This window comes from Tachyglossus aculeatus, chromosome 21 (genome assembly GCF_015852505.1).
Source record: "Tachyglossus aculeatus isolate mTacAcu1 chromosome 21, mTacAcu1.pri, whole genome shotgun sequence".
NCBI lineage: Eukaryota > Metazoa > Chordata > Mammalia > Monotremata > Tachyglossidae > Tachyglossus > Tachyglossus aculeatus.
This window is the reverse complement of record NC_052086.1, coordinates 81,894,818-81,912,096: the sequence shown is the minus strand read 5'-3', so window position 1 is coordinate 81,912,096 and position 17,279 is coordinate 81,894,818. Positions and strand designations below refer to the sequence as shown.

The 17,279-nt window shown below is 48.6% G+C and overlaps 1 protein-coding gene across 1 annotated transcript in view; it reads right to left on the bottom strand.

Annotated features, from left to right (window-relative positions):
* LOC119942157 (voltage-dependent T-type calcium channel subunit alpha-1H-like) overlaps nucleotides 1-17,279 on the bottom strand; it is a 222,969-nt gene that overhangs the window by 94,720 nt on the left and 110,970 nt on the right. Inside the window, 1 exon segment of the mRNA XM_038762812.1 lies at nucleotides 16,895-16,992. Coding sequence (XP_038618740.1) covers nucleotides 16,895-16,992 — 98 coding nt within the window.

Below are 17,279 nucleotides of genomic sequence, written 5' to 3'. Positions count from 1 at the left end.
CAAGTGCAAGCATGATGGAAAAGGGAGTGGGAGAGGCAGAAATGAGGCCTTAGGGAGGGAAGATTTTTTGGAGAAGACGTTCTGTTCAGTAGGTTTTGAAGACGGGAAGTGATCATGGGATACGAAGAGGAATGGAGTTCCAGGCCAGAGGGAGGACATGTGCAGGAGGTCGGCAGTGAGATAGACAAGATCAAAGTAGTGAATAGGTTGGCATTAGAGAAGCAAAACTGTGCGGGTTGGGTTGGAAATCAAGGAGGTAAGGTAGGAGGGAGCAAGGTGATTGAGTGCTTTAAAGCCAATGGTAAGGAGTTTGATGCCGAGGTGGATGGGCAACCACTGGAGGTCTTGAGGAGCTGAGAAACATGGATAGAACATTTTCATAGAAAAATGATCTGGGCAGCAGCATGAAGCCCAGACTGGAGTGGGGAAAGACAGGTCAGCAAGGAGGCTAATGCAGTAATGCAGGTGGGTTAAGGTAGGTGCTTGGATTAACGTGGTAGCAGTTTGGATGGATAGGAAAGGGCAGATTTTAGCGACGCTGTGAAGGTTGAACCAACATGATTTGGGGACAGATTGGATATGTGGGCTGAATGACAGAGATGAGTTAAGGATAATGCTAGGGTTACAGGCTTGTGAGCCAGGGAAGATGGTGGTGCTGTCAATCGTGTTGGGAAAGTCAGAGGGAGGGCAGGGTTTGGGTGGGAAGATGAAGAGTTCTCTTTTGGATATGTTAAGTTTCAGATAGGGATAACCTGAAGGCAGTAAGAAATGTGAGACTGTAGAGGAGAGAAGCCAGAGTGGAGATGTAGATTTGGGAATCATTCTTCATAGAGATGGTAGGTGAAGGTGTAGGGGAGAATGAGTTCTTCAAGGGAGTGGGTGTGGATGGAGAGTAAAAGGGCACCCAGACCTGGGCTTTGAGATACTTCTACAGTTAGTGGGTGGGAGGCGGAGGAGGAACCCACAAAAGAGACTGAGAAAGACCAGCCAGAGAGATAGGAGGAGAAGCAGGAGAGGACAGTGTCAATGAAGTCAAGGTTAGATGACGTTTCCAGGAGGAGGGAGTGGTCCACAATGTCGAAGGCAGCTGAGAGGTTGAGGAGGCTTAAGATGGAATAGAGGCTGTTGGATTTGGCAAAAAAGAGATCATTGGTGGCAGTGGAAGGAAGGGGCGGAGGTCAGACTGGAGGGAGGTTGAGGAGAGAATTGGAGGAGAGGAAGTGGAGATAGCAGATGCAGACAATTCACTGGAGGAGTTTGGAGAGTAATGGTCAGAGGCAGAAGGGGCGTTAACTGGAGGGAGCCATGGGGTCAAGGGAGGATTTTTTTTAGGATAGGGGAGACATGAGCATGTTTGAAAGAAATGGAAAATACCATCTCCAGCCTGAGATGGTCCTCTCTTATCTTCAGGGACTGTCCTTGGGCTGGTACCAGGGCGGGACCTCAGACTGCATGACACTGTTTTTCCCCTAGCTTCTCCAGACTGAGATGATCCCCCTGACCATCCCAGGGTCTGCCCCCCAGCTTGTGATTAATTAATTGATTAATTAGTGGTATTTGTTGAGTGCTTACTAAGTGCCAGGCACTGTTCTAAGCACTGGGATAAATACAAGTTAATCAGATTGGACACAATCCGTTTCCCACCCGGGGCTCACAATCTTAATCCCCATTTTGCAGATGAGGTAACTGAGACCTTAAATGACTTGCCCAAGGTCACACAGCAGATGAATGGTGGAACAAGGATTAGAACTCAGGTCCTGCTGACTTTCAGGCCTGTGCTCTATCCACTAGGCCACACTGCTTCTCAAAGTTTGTCAGGGGGTCAGGGAGACATGAGCATGCTGGAAAACAGTAGGGAAGAACATCTCTACCTTGAGTTGGTCCTCTCTCACCCTCAGGGTCTGTTGCTGGTCTGGTACAGGGGTGGGACCTCAGACTGCATGTCACTGGTCCCCCCCATCAACCCTGGGGTCTGACCCCTGGGTGATACAGGTACAGGACCTCAAACTGTGTGACATTGGACTGTTCCCAGCCTCTCCAGCCTGAGATGGTCCCCCCCGCCCCAACCCCTGACCCTTAGACTAGGTGACATCTGTCTGCTCCAGCCTCTTCAGCCTCAGGTGGTCCTCATGGTTGCCTGGGCCCAGGGGGATGTCTGGCTCTGAAGTCCAGGGAGCAGTCATTAGCAGGACTGGGGGCAGGGACAGGGTCTTACCTCTTCATCTTCTCATTACCATGACATTTAGCACAGAAAATGTTTAATGTATAATATTACCAGTCTGCTGATGATGACGATGATAACTTACTACTACTATTACTATTTATAAAAAGAGGCATAGTCTAATGGTAAGAATATGGGCCTAGGAGTCTGAGGACATGGAGTTTAATACAGTCACTGCAACTTTCCCTCTGTGTGCCTTTGGGCAAGTCACTTAGCTTCTCTATGCCTCAGTTTCCTCATTTGTAAAAGTAGGGATTCAAACTCTGTTTTCTCTCTCTCCATATTGTGAATCCCATGAGGGCCAGGTACTGCATCTGACCTGACTAACTTGCATATGTCGTCAAGAATCAGGATACACTTTTTCTGAGCAGGATCATCAGAGGAGTAGCATGGCCAAGAGAAGACAGCAGTTGCCTGGCAGTCAGAGAAACTGGTTTCTAATTTTGGATCTGCCAGTTGCCTGCTGGGTGACCTTGGACAAGTCACTTCACTTCTCTGTGCCTCAGTTTCCTCAGCTGTAAAACTGGGATTCAATACCTGTTCTTCAGACTGTGAGCCCCATGTGAGATAGGGACAATGTCCAACCTGATTAATTTGTATCTACCCCAGAGCTTAGTACAGTCCTTGGCACATAGGAAGTTCTTAACAAGTACCATAATTATTATTGCTATTGCTCTGCTAATATTGCTAATTATATGGTGTCATCCTTGATTCCGTTCTCTCATTCATCCCACATACCCAATCCATCACCAAATCCTGTTGGTCTCACCTTTCACAACAACTCCAAAATGTGTCCTTTCCTCTCCATCCAAATCACTACCATGTTAGTATGATCTCTCATCCTATCCTGACTTGATTACTGCATCAGACTCCTTTCTGACCTTCCAACCTCCTGCCTTCCCCACTTCAGTCCACACTTCACTCCACTGCCTGGGTTATCTTTCTACAGAAACGGTCACAACATGTTACCCCACTCCCAAACAAATCTCCAGTGGTTGCCTATCAACCTCCGAATCAGACAAGCACTCCTCACTATTGGTTTTAAATCTCTCCATCACCTTACCCCTTCTTACCTCACCTCCCTTCTTTCCTTCTACATTCCAGCCCACACACTCTGCTCCTCTGATGCTAACCTTACCACTGTCTCTCGATCTTACCTGCTTTGCTGCCGACCCCTGGCCCTCATCTTACCTCTGGCCTGGAACATGCTCCCTCTTCAAATCCTCCAAATAATCACTTTTTCCCTCTTCAAAGTCCTACTAAAGACACACCTCCTCCAAGAGGCCTTCCCAGACTGAGCCCCTTTTCCTCAGCTCCCCCCACCTTCTGCGTCACCTCGACTTGCTCCCTTTGCTCTTCTCCCTTATATATATATGTATATATCTATAATTTTACTTATTTATATTGATGCCTGTTCACTTGTTTTGATGCCTGTCTTCCCCCACCGCCCCAGACTGTAAGCCTGTTGTGGGAAGGGATTATCTCTTTTTATTGCTGTATTGTACTTTCCAAGTGTTTAGTACAGTGCTCTACACACAGTAAGTGCTCAATAAATATGATTGAATGAGTGAATGAATAATTCTACTACTACTTTTACTATCACGAGTAACACTTGTAATACTATTTCTACTACTAATTTAAGAAATACTACTACTACTGCTATTACTACTTCTATTATCTTTATTAATTGTGCTGTTTATTAATCAATTACTATGTGCTGAGTGTCAGAACAGACAGAAAATGAGAAAATGGGTCCCTGAGATCGGACCCAGGCTTTGTTCCATACTGGGCTCACAGTGGAAATTAAACGGACTTATAGTTGAAATTTACTCTCCCCATTTTTTACAACAAAGACAATTTCTCCTGCTTGTATTCAATAATGGTTCTGTGATCTGGGCTGACACTAGTGCTAAGGCCAGCATCTTGTACCGAGGCTTCCAAGCCCCTGTCCCCCAACCCCCAGATAACTGGGGGGGTTCCACACTTCTGGAGAACCAAGATCCAGACAAGACAACCGGCCTCAACATTGATGACACTGGCCTCTACCAGTGCAGCCACCTATTCCTGCTTCCTGTCTACCGGGCAGCCATTAAGTCTGTGGATGATAGTGGCTCTCAAACCAAAGGGCTAATAGTAGCCAAACAATCCAGGCATCAGCAATAAAACCCACCCGTCAGTGGTGTTAACTGAGCCAGAGTCCTAGGCTCTTGGGAGAGAACAATCAATAAAACTGGAATACACCCTCCAGGAGGTTACAACCTAAACAGGGAGGTAAAAAGACACATTGTTTTGAGCAGAGGGAGGAGTAGGAGGAGGTGAGCCTGCTGTTGGGTAGGGACCGTCTCTATGTGTTGCCAACTTGTACTTCCCAAGTGCTTAGTACAGTGCTCTGCACACAGTAAGCACTCAATAAATACGATTGAATGAATGAGAAAGAGCAGAGCTTTTGACAGATCCAATCGTGTGTCCTGTAGATGGTGTGCCCTCTGTCGAGTTGGTAAAGATGGGCTGTACTGGCCTCAGTCAAGAGGCTTCAGGGCCTCAGACCAGTGTGGGGATGTTGATTCCAAATGCTCAGCACCAATTTGTGCCCTCATCCCTGCCTGTCAGGCTCCTGCCAAGGCCTGGAGCACCGTGACAGAGGAGGCGGGCAGGGGTGCACCCCAGAGGTTTGCATGCCCAGACCATTTCTGGCCCAAGGGAGTGCAGCCCCAGGCTGGTGGTGGGCCAGGTTTGGTAACCCGGCCAGCGGTGGCCCCGGTAGCCTTTGAGGTCTCCCCAGTTTGCTGTAGCCAGCCAGTCTCTGATGTTCCCACCAGGTCTCTCCAACACGCAGGAAGTTCTAGGTGGGTGTTTGGTCAGAAAACAGCATGGGAAGTGGTGTGTGGCCAAGTGGAAAGAGCAGGGCTGGGAATCAGAGGACCTGGGTTCTAATCCCAGCTCTGCCAACTTGTCTGCTCTCTGAACTTGGCCAATAATACTATCAATAATAATAACTGTGACATTTGTTAAGCACTTACTGTGTACCAGGCACTGTACTAAGCACTGGGGTGGACACAAGCAAATAAGTTGGATACAGTCTCTGTCCCATGTGGGGCTCACAGTCTCAATCCCCATTTTACAGATGAGGTAACTGAGGCACAGAGAAGTGAAGCGTCTTGGCCAAGGTCACATGGCAGACAAGTGGCAAAGACAGGATTAGAACCCATGACCTTCTGGCTCCTAGGCACATGCTCTATCCATTATGCCATTTCACTCCTCCCTGCCTCAGTTTCCTTATCGGTAAAATGGGGATTAAATACATTCCTGTTCTCCCTCTTCCTTAGACTGTAAGTCCATGTGGGGCAGGGATCATGTCAAACCTGATTATCTTGTATCTACCCCCAGTAGTTAGTACAGTGCTTGGAACATAGTAAGCACTTAATAAGTACCATTGAAAAAAACGAAGAAACCCTGCAGCAGCAGCAGCAGCAGGAGCTGAGAACAGAACTAAGGATTACTGACTCAACTAAGGATTACTGACTCCCAGAGCTGGGCTCTTCCCCCAAGACTAACAGCAGGGTGACTGGAGTGGTTGGGGGTTCCAATTTCCTTTTCTTCTTGGAGCTCCACCTCTCCTTTCCTCTTGGAGTTCCACCTCCTCTGGGATCTCAAGCATATCTGGCAATGCCACTCTCGGGCCCTAAGTGCCATTACAGGCCAAGCAGGATCTCAAAAAAGAAGATTCTCATCCTTACCCTCCTTATAATAATAATAATGACATTTGTTAAGTACTTACTATGTGCCAAGCACTGTTCTAAGAGCTGGGAGAGATACAAGGTAATCAGGCTGTCCCACATGGGGCTCAGTCTTAATCCCCACTTTACAGATGAGGGAACTGAGGCCCAGAGAAGTGAAGTGACTTGCCCAAAGTCATACAGCTGACAAGTGGCGGAGCCGGGATTAGAAACCATGACCTCTGACTCCCATGCTCGGGCTCTCCTCACATGTACCCATCCTGGCCAGAGGCAGAGCTCAGCAGAAGGGGAAGACAGGCACTTGCCCTCAGGGAGCTTTCAGCAGCTTCAAATGTTTTATTTATCATTATTATTATACTCATTAAGCACCTAATATGTGTCAAGCACTATTCTAAGTTCTGGGGAAGATACATGTTAATCAGTCTGGACACAGGCCCTGTCCTCCACGGGGCTCACAGTCTAAGGGGGAGTGCAGGCACTAAATCCCCATTCTACAGATGAGAAAATTGAGACACAGAGCAGTTCAGTGACTTGACCAAGGTCACACACCAGACAATGGCAGAGCTGGGATTAGAGCCCAGATCTTCTGGCTCCCAGTCCTGGACTCTCTTCATTAAACCACACTGCCAAATGGCCAATAGGTGGCCGAGTAAGACCATGAGGTGGGAAGGGGAGGAGAGTGACCCGGTCCCAGCCAGATCCTGGACTTGGGTAGGCTGCTTGAGGAGGCTAAGACAAAAGGAAAATCTGAACAGCTGCTCAGTGAGGAGCCCAAGTGGGAAACTGGCACTGGATACTAGGAGTAACAGATGCCACAGTGCAGCCTCTAGACTGTAAGCTTTGGGTGGGCAGGGAGCATGTCTACCAACTCTGTTGTATCGTTTTGTTAGTACAGTGCTCTACACACAAGAAGCGCTCAATAAATACTATCAATTGATTGATTGATTCTAGCCAGGCCCCCTTGGACCTGGACCTGAATACAACTGGGACTGTCAGTGCCACCCTGGCGTGGTCAGTCCGTGACACCACCCTTTCTGCAAGCTCCCTGCAGGAAGAGATCGTGTCTGCCAACTCTATTGGATAGTACTCTTCTGGGACCTTAGTCTGGGGCTGGGCACAGGGTAAGCGCTCAGTAGATACCATTGATTACTTGATTGGGCAGGGAATATGGCCTTTCCCAAGTGTTCCATTCAGTGCCCTGCACCCAGTGGGTATTCATTTTTTATTTATATGAATTATATTAATATATTTATATGTATTCAGTTGGAAGGTGGCTGAATAGATTTTATATATGCATATATATATATATATATATATATATATATATATATATATATAACATATACACACATACACATACATATTCTCTGACACCAGCCCCAGCAGCCCTTATCTAGACCTGCTCTTGGAACTTCTTTAATCAATCAATCAATTATTCCACTACATGCAGAGCACTGTACTGAGAGCTTGGGAGAGAACAATAAGAACAATACAAGAGATTTAGCAGGCACATTCCCTGCTCATACGAGTTTAGTCTAGAGGAGGAGACAGACATTAATGTGAATAAACAATTTATAATATATTATTTAACAATATGTACATAAGTGCTGTGAGGCTGGGCGTAGGATGAATATCAAAATTTCGAAGGTCACAACCTTAGTGCATGGATGATACAGAAGCGAGAGCGAAGCGGGGAAAGGAGGGCTTAATTGGGAAGGCCTCTTGGAGGCGATGTGACCTATAATGCCTTCTTTCCTGGTGGCATTGGCCGTCACTAAGCTGTGCTCCGGGTCTGTGGACTAATTACCTCTGCGGCTCCTCTTTGGGTAGCTGCCAGGACACACCAGTCCAGGGAGATTCTGATGTGCTCAGCAGTTTCCATGGAAACACAGCTCTCCTGTGCCCTCTCATTAAGGGAATCCCTGGGTTTGCTGGCGCTTTGGCGGGAAGAGCTCTCCCTCCCTCCCACTCCCCGCAGCTCAGATGCTGCAGAGAGAAACATTTCAGTCTTTGACAGCTAATCTGCCCGGATAAGGAACGATACCCAGGAGGCTGGGGTTTTGGCGGGGGTGGGGGGTGGGGGGGGGAATAAAGGGTTCCCAATAATAATAATAATATTTAGTAAGCATGTACCATGTGCTTAGTACAGTGCTTTGTACATAGGAAGTGCTTAATGAATATCATTGATTGATTATTGAGAAGCAGCATGACCTAGTGGATAGAGCTCAGACCTGGAAGACAGAAGGTCATGAGTTCTAAACCCAGCTCCACTACTGGTCTGCTGTGTGACTTTCAGAAAGTCACTTCCCTTCTCTGTGCCTTAGTTCCCTCATCTGTAAAATGGGGATTAAGACTGTGAGCACTATGTGAGATAGGGACTGTTCCAACCTGATTTGCTTATGTCTATTCCAGCTCCTGGAACACTGCCTCGTACATAGTAAGTGCTTAACAAATACCAGAATTATTATTATGCTGTAATAATAATATTACTTATATGCTGTAAGCATTGGGGTAGGTACATGAGAATCAGCAGATTTTACATAGGTTCAATAGGGAGGCTGTGGATGTTGAGATGGAATTTGTGAGTGTGGGGGCAGGGGGATGGGTAAGATGACTCAGAAAAGCCTGTATAGTCTTCGGGTAAAAGTCAGAGAGTTGGCCCCTGTAGCTGCCTTCCTAATCTCCTGGTTCCGCTAGACTGTAAGCTCCTCTAGCTGTAAGCTAGACCGTAAGCTCATTATGGGCAGGGAATGTGTCTGCTAATTCTGTTGTATTGTACTCTCCCAAGCATTTAGTACAATGTTCTGCACATAGTAAGCACTCAATAATAATAATAATAATGATGATGACATTTATTAAGCACTTACTATGCGCAAAGCACTGTTTTAAGCACTGGGGAGCTTACAAGGTGATCAGGTTGTCCCACGGGGGGCTCACAGTTTTAATCAATCAATCAATCATATTTATTGAGTGCTTACTGTGTGCAGAGCACTGTACTAAGCGCTTGGGAAGTACAAGTCGGCAACATATAGAGACAGTCCCTACCCAACAGCGGGCTCACAGTCTAGAAGGGGGAGACAGAGAACAAAACCAAACATACTAACAAAATAAAATAAATAGAATAGATATGTACAAGTAAGATAAATAAATAAATAAATAAATAGAGTAATAAATATGTACAAACATACATACTTATATACAGGTGCTGTGGGGAAGGGAAGGAGGTAAGATGGGGAGGATGGAGAGGGGGGCGAGGGGGAGAGGAAGGAAGGGGCTCAGTCTGGGAAGGCCTCCTGGAGGAGGGGAGCTCTCAGTAGGGCCTTGAAGGGAGGAAGAGAGCTAGCTTGGCGGATGGGCAGAGGGAGGGCATTCCAGGCCCAGGGGAAGACGTGGGCCGGGGGCCGATGGCGGAATAGGTGAAAACAAGGCACGGTGAGGAGATTAGCGGCAGAGGAGCGGAGGGTGCGGGGTGGGCTGTAGGAGAGAAGGGAGGTGAGGTAGGAGGGGGCAAGGTGATGGAGAGCCTTGAAGCCCAGGGTGAGGAGTTTCTGCCTGATGCACAGATTGATTGGTAGCCACTGGAGATTTTTGAGGAGGGGAGTAACATGCCCAGAGCATTTCTGGACAAAGACAATCCAGGTAGCAGCATGAAGTATGGATTGAAGTGGGGAGAGACATGAGGATGGGAGATCAGAGAGAAGGCTGATGCAGTAGTCCAGACGGGATAGCATGAGAGCTTGAATAAGCAGGGTAGCGGTTTGGATGGAGAGGGAAGTTGCGGACCTGAGACCGGCAGGTTTTGGTGATGGCTTGGATGTGAGGGGTGAATGAGAGAGCGGAGTCGAGGATGACATCAAGGGTGCGGGCTTGTGAGACGGGAAGGATAGTAGTGCCATCAACAGAGATGGGAAAGTCAGGGAGAGGACAGGGTTTGGGAGGGAAGACAAGGAGTTCAGTCTTGGACATGTTGAGTTTTAGGTGGCGGGCAGACATCCAGATGGAGATGTCCTGAAGGCAGGAGGAGATGCGAGCCTGGAGAGACGGGGAGAGAGCAGGGGCAGAGATGTAGATTTGGGTGTCATCAGCATAGAGATGATAGTTGAAGCCGTGGGAGCAAATGAGGTCACCAATGGAGAGAGTGTAGATCGAGAACAGAAGGGGACCAAGAACTGAACCTTGGGGAACTCCCACAGTAAGGGGATGGGAGGGTGAGGAGGAGCTTGCAAAAGAGACTGAGAATGAATGTCCAGAGAGATAAGAGGAGAACCAGGAGAGGACAGAGTCTGTGAAGCCAAGGTCAGATGGCGTGTTGAGGAGAAGGGGGTGGTCCACAGTGTCGAAGGCAGCTGAGAGGTCGATGAGGATTAGGATAGAGTAGGAGCTGTTGGATTTGGCAAGCAGGAGGTCATTTAATCCCCATTTTACAGATGAGGTGACTTAGGCACAGAGAAGTTAAGTGATTTGCCCAAAGTCACATAGGCGGAACCGGGATTTGAACCCATGACCTCTGACTCCAAAGCCCGGGCTCTTTCCACTGTGCCACACTACTTCCCTGCTTCACTCACTAAATACCACTGACTGATTGATTGATTGTCCAGGTAGCCTGCCATTTCAGAATACCAGCTGGGGTACTGAAGCACTCAGACACCCAGGGTCCTGGTATGGATTCTGAGTTCCAGAAGTCCTGAGGGCCAGATCAGTTTCATCAGCTAAATGGGAGATGTATTGATTCCCTATGAAGATAGGTTGCTGCTGACCCTAGAGATACAATTAAAAAAAAAAACTTAGCTAGCATCCTTTCTCCGGTGGTTTACAACTCAGAAGATCAGGGAGGAAGAGTTGGACAAGGATGAGTATGCGTTGATGTGAGGAGAGAGCAAGCATGAGACAGAGAAGATGAGCAGAGAGAGAAAGGCAGAGAGAAGGAGAGGAGGGAGAGAAAGAAAGGGAGGAGGAGCAAGAGAAAAGGAGAAAGAATGAGTGATGAGAGAGTGAGAGCATGAGAGAGTTAAAAGGGGAAAGTAGGAGACTGAAAGAGAAAAGAGATGAGAGGAGAAAATGAGATGAGAAAAAGAGAAAAGAGCAAGAGAATGAGAGAGATGGAGAGGGGATCGAGAGAGAGGGAGGAGAGAATAAGAAAAAGGGGAGAGCAGAATGATAGGAGAGAGTAGGAGAATGAGAGAGAGGAGCCGGTTTTGCCAGTAACAGGACCTGACAAACGTCTGAAACTTGACCAGCCTCCTTGTAATTTGAGAACTCAAAAATTCCACAATTCCTTACAATTAGCATTGAGATTTTCTGCCTTCTTGCCTGCCAACTCCCTGCACCCTTTACTCTACAGCTTGTTCCTCTACAGGAACCCCTACAGAGGTTCACCGCACCAGTCTGCAGGCAGGAAACATGTCTTATCAACTCTGCTATATTGTACTCTCCCAAATACTTAGTGCAGTGCTCGGTCCACAGTAAGGGCTCAGTGAATACCACTGATGACTGATTGTACTTCACTCTTATGCCTCAATCCCCTCCCTCTCACTGCCCTGCCAGCCTGAAACTCGTCTTCTGACTCAACGGGCGGACCCCCACTCTCCCCACCTTCAAAGTCCTCCTAAAACCCCTCCTCCTTCAGCCAATCTTCCCCGATTAATTCCCATTACAAGCTCTACCCCCAACCAGTCAGTGCTAGGACATATTCATTGTGCATACTCTCCCTCAGTCCTTATGTCCATATGTATTATCGATTGATTACACAATCTATTTATTCTTATTACCTGTGAGTCAATATTTTCACAAATGTCTCCCCATTAGATAGGAAGCTCCATGTGGGCAGGACCCATGTTTCAAGCTTCTTTTGGTCTTTCTGGAGTGCTCAGTCCAGTGCCCAGCCCCCAGAGGGAGTTCAGTAGATACCTTTCTAAAGATGGCTACTGTAAAATTAATAAATAATAATAATAATGATGGCATTTATTAAGTGCTTACTATGTGCAAAGCACTGTTCTAAGTGCTGGGGAGGTTACAAGGTGATCAGGTTGTCCCTCGGGGGGGGGGCTCACAGTCTTAAACCCCATTTTACAGATGAGGTAACTGAGGCACAGAGAAGTTAAGTGACTTGCCCAAAGTCACACAGCTGACAATTGGCAGAGCCGGGGTTTGAACCCATGACCTCTGACTCCAAAGCCCGGGCTCTTTCTACTGAGCCATGCTGCTTCTCTAATTATTTATTAGAAACTGAATTTAAGCACTGTAAATGAGTTCCCCATGAGAAGGGTCAGAGAAACCAGGAGGAAACAACACATGAAGCTTTATAAGGCTAAAACCTGAAGGGAAACAAGTTTTATAAGGCTGTTTTGTCTTCCACAACCTTCCCGAATTACACCCAATATGACAGAAGACAGGTTCTGTTTTGGTTTGTGGTAAGCACCAACTCAACATCCAACTGTACCACTTCCGTGTCTATTTATATTTATCCTCAACCCTTGTGTATAGATGTTTATTCAACTGTCTATTCTACTGTTTATTCCACCTCCACTGTTTGTGAATGTTTTCAGGTCTGCCTTCCCTACTGGAGTGGACGTTCCTTGTGGACAGGGTTCTTGTCTCGGGACTCTGTCATCATTTTCCAAGTGCTCAGCGCTCAGCACAGTGTCTGGCATCCAGGGGAAGCTCAGTAAGTACCATTTCACCATTTCTCCCTATTTCTCTCCTTGAACCAGTGGCAGCAGTCCTCTCCAGCTCCCTTTCCTCCAGGTGGTCAAACGAAACCCTAGGGGTTCCCCACTGCCTTACCCACCACAACTCCCTGAGCTAGGGACTAAGTTTAATTCTCAGCTGGGGCCTTGGTTCCCAGCACTTACTAAAGTGCTGGGCAAACAGTAGGCACTTAATCAATATCATTACTACTGCAACAACTACAACTGTTGACAAAACATGATTTTTGGATAACCCGGAATGCGATTGCTGTGTTGCAGGAAGAAAATTTCCTCACTAGACTAAAAGCTTCTTGAGGGCGGGGGTCAGGCCTACCAATTCTACTGGACCCAGATGAGCACAGTGCCCAGCACAGTGTTCTGACAAGAGTGAACCCTCCACCAATAACACAGATGGGTTGATGGACTGACTGCTGTCTGATTGTTCAATTGCGAAGAATTTGAGGTTTGGGAAGGCCCAGCTAGAGGTTGTGGGGAGATGACTGGGGTTTGGTTGGGAAACCTTGGAAAAGCTCTCAGTCTAGAGTAGGGAGAGAGGGGCTGTAACCTGGGAGATGAGCATTGCCAGCTTCCCCGGGAGGACCGTCTTTTGGGCCAGGCTCCCTGGGAGGTGGGTGGGTGCCAGGAATGGGCCAGGCCCCAGCTACTTCACTGTTTTCCCACGGGGCTGTGACCCACCCTGGTGGGTCTGGAAAGAGGGATCTGCCAGGCTTGGACAGTGCAACCCCCAATAATGTTGCATCCCAGGGCCAGCATCCCTGGGTTTGAGGGTGCAGGAAGAATGGCGGCTTCCCTGTCAGCCCCATCCTGCCCATCTCCATCTGCTCTGGGACTGCCCTCCCCAGCTCCTACCCTAGCGAGCCCCGAGCCCTGAGTCCCAAGCCCCAAGCCAGAGCTTGGGCACCAAGCCCCAAACCCTGAACCACCAGTCCGAGTCTGAACTTAGGCCCCTAGCCCCGAACCGTGAACCTTAAGCCCGAGCGCCTAGCCCTGAGCCCTAAGCCTGAGCTCACTCTCTTGGGGAAATGTGGATGGAGGCAGTGAAAGCCCATGACCCTGGTAGGGGGGACACCTCCAAGTCGCTGGAGGCTGGGGTCATGGGGGCCACAGATGCCATGGGGCACATAGAAGTCATGAGGATCACATGCTGGAGACTCACCCTGTTGCCCCCAGCCCTTCTGGGCCTCGGGGCTGAGCCCAGCTGTGAGGTAGCCCCTGTGTAAGCTCAGGAATCCTTTTGACAGCTCAGTAGTCCCTGCAGTCACCCAGTAGCCCATGCCGAAGCCAAAGACCCTCCCATCCTGCTCCACAACTCTTCCCTCCAGGTCTGGATAGCTACTCTGGGCCACACCCTGCCCCCAGAAAGAAACCCACATAGTGGTCAGCCTGGCAACCACAACACAGGGCATGGTGCAAAACACAACACTGAACACACGATACTTCACACACTATACCTAGACACCATATACCCAGAACATACAACAGTGAATATAGGCACATGATGAACACAGCCAACACTACACACATATGACAGTCACATAGTGTACACAAACAATATTGTTCATACAACAGCATCTCCCTCCCCAACATGGACACCAGGGACTACACATAACACTTCATCTACAGTAAAAACAAACACTATACTCCCACTACATAGTACATATGTACAAGACTGTACACACATCATACAGACATGCCTTGTGCACCCCATGCCCAGTGTCCACCTTCAGTGACAGACATGCGCAGGGCGCACTCTCATAACACTCTTCACATACAAAACTGTAGGCCCAGAGGATACACACCATGGCCTGTGCCCACAGTCATGCATACCCACATGGCACAGTGGACATATAGGTCACTGTACAGACAGACAGACACACACCTGTGTAGGCGAGTGAGAGAAAGAGCCTAGGGGAGCTGGGGGTGTTTAGCCTGAAGAGGAATAGGCTGAGGGCGGAGGAATTACCGTCTCCATGTCTTTGGTGAGCTCCCTGTTTCTACGGAGAATCGAATGAAAAGAAACAAGTTTCAATGTGGGAAGCAGGGGTAGGACTGTGTGGTGAGGACCAGAGACTTTCTGGGCTACATCCGAGCCTGGAGGAGACCCCCTGGCCTGGGGAGTTTTCCTGCAGGGGCTGACGGTGACAAGGGTGTAGGGTGCCTTGCAGGGGTGTGATGCTTTGGGATCAGCCTGAGGCCATACACAGTCTGGTTACCTTGGGGGGATCTGGGCCCCCACCTACTCCTCCTCCTCCACCTCGTTGGGAGCAGATGTACACGTAGGACTTGTTGAGCTTCTACTGGGTGCAGGGCACTGCTCTGAGAACTTTGGAAAAGTCCAGCAGAAACACAGACCGTCTCCCTGTCCGCACCAAGCCTCGGCTCTAATATGGGAGACTGCCTTCCAGGGGTGGGTTGGTGTCCCCTCCTGAGCTGCTGCTCCCAAATGGGAGGGACCCTTGAGCCGATTGGTCAGTGGTATTGACTGAGTGCCTACTGAGCTCTCAGTGCTGAACTATTTGGGAGAATACAACAAAAGCCGGAGAGACATCCCTTGTTCCCAAGCAGTTTACACTTTTACAGAGGAGATATCGATCAATTGATAATATTTGGGAAAGTACAAGAGAATTAGTAGACATGATCCCTGCCCTCAAGGAACTGAAAGTCTAGCAGGGAAGACAGATACTAAAATCAATGACAAGGTGTTATGAAAATATTTACCAATGGTGGAATTGGAGCCCCTCATTTACTTGCATAACTGGCTCTCCTCCCCCAAGACTTCCCTGACCCTGACTCCTGAGGGTAAGTAGCAGTCATGGCCTGCATGGGGTAGAGAAAGGAGAATGGTCAGAATGAGCTCAAGCTCATGATGGGGATGAGGAGTTTCTCCTCTGAAGAGAGGCAAAGGGAGAGGTTACCATAATTCACCAAGTGCCTTTGGTATGTAGCCCTTCGGAAAAGGCCTTCGACCTAAGTTTGGGTCTCGCGAGTCCTCTTATCTTTCTCTTCCTTCTCCTCCCCCTTTCCTCCTCCTGTTCTTTTTTTTCCTTCTACTTCCCTACTATTAGACCTAATTCACCAAGTAATAATCCCTTCCTTGTTTTTGGGTTGCAGAAATCATGCCAAAAAGAGGGGCAATTATGCAAGTAAAAATGGTAATGCAATTGAATAGACATCTATTGACCAGGGGCTGGTGGTGCATGTTGGGATGCTGTGACTTGGTGGGTGGGGGAGGTCGGGAATTAATGAGGTCCATCCTCCCTCCCACCCTATTCCCCTATCCCCCAATCTGATCTGCACCTGCCAGAGGTTTTGTCGGCCCGCTGCCAGTATGCCAGGACACCTGTAGACCAGAAGGCTAGTAGAACAGGAAGTTAGTAGACCAGTAGATCAAAGACTAGACCAGAAGGCCAGTGGTCCAGTAACCAAAAGTTATAAGACAAATAGTCCAGTAGCCTAGTAGACCAGAAGGCTGGCAGTGCTGTGGATCAGAAGCCAAAGGACAAGAAGACCAGTAGGCTACTAGACCAGGAGAACGGTGTACTAGTAGACCAGTAGACCATAGGACTGTAGACCAGCAGGCCATAAGTCCAGCAGCCAAAGGTTAGAGGAAAAGAAGATCAGTAGATTGGTCAGAAGGCTAATAGACCAGTATACCAATAGATCAGTAGACTAGCAGATCAGTAGACCAGTGGACCAGAAGGCAAGTAGACCAGAAGACTAGCAGACCAGTAGACTAGAGGACCAGAAGGCTTAAAGACCAGTAGACTAGTAGACCAGTAGACTAGTGCACCAGTTGACTAATAGATGAGTAGAATAGTGGATCAGAAGGCTAGTAGTCCAGTAGACTACTAAATGAGTAACCAGAAGGCCAGCAGTCCAGTGGACCTTAAAGTCTCTGTCAGTGAGCTTGATAGTGGTGAGAAGGGCTTGATAGGGGTCAGATCAGGTCTTTGCATGGCCTGAGGTCAGCCCCTACCTGCTATGACCGTAGACCTGACAACCAGACCTGGCCCTCTGAGAAGCTTCTCTGAACCCATTGAGGACCAGGGATTCAGCTTCTCTAGAGAAAAGGTGGTGGGTTGAAGAGGAGGGGGAGTCAGAGAGGGAGGGAGGGAGGTGAGGAGCGTGGACCTGCTGCCCATGTCTTGGCTGGGGAAATGCAGGGATGGGCCCACAGGAAGGTGGGAATGAGTTGGGGGCTAAGAGGCAGGTTGAAGAGGCAGACTTACTGGGCACACGGTTGATGGCTCTGAGGGGCCTGAGCACGCGGATGGTCCGGATGGCTGACAGGCTGACGTTGTGTCCATCCAGGGAATATTCCATCATCCTGCAGGAGAGAGACACACAGAGACAGAGAGTGATTCAGAGAGACAGAGGGACAGGAAGAGAGGTGCAAAAAGAGACAGAGAGACACACAGAGACAGAGACAGAGAGATACAAAGAGGTTCAAAGGCAGAGCGGGACAGGCAGGGGCACATACAGAGACAGAGAGACAGAAAGAGAGACAGAGAGAGGACCCCCAGTCAGGGCTGCTGTTCTGGCCACAAAGTGGTCCCGGATTCAGAGCTGAAGATATCACCCTTCAGGGTGCTCCGTCAGACCTCCAATCAGTGC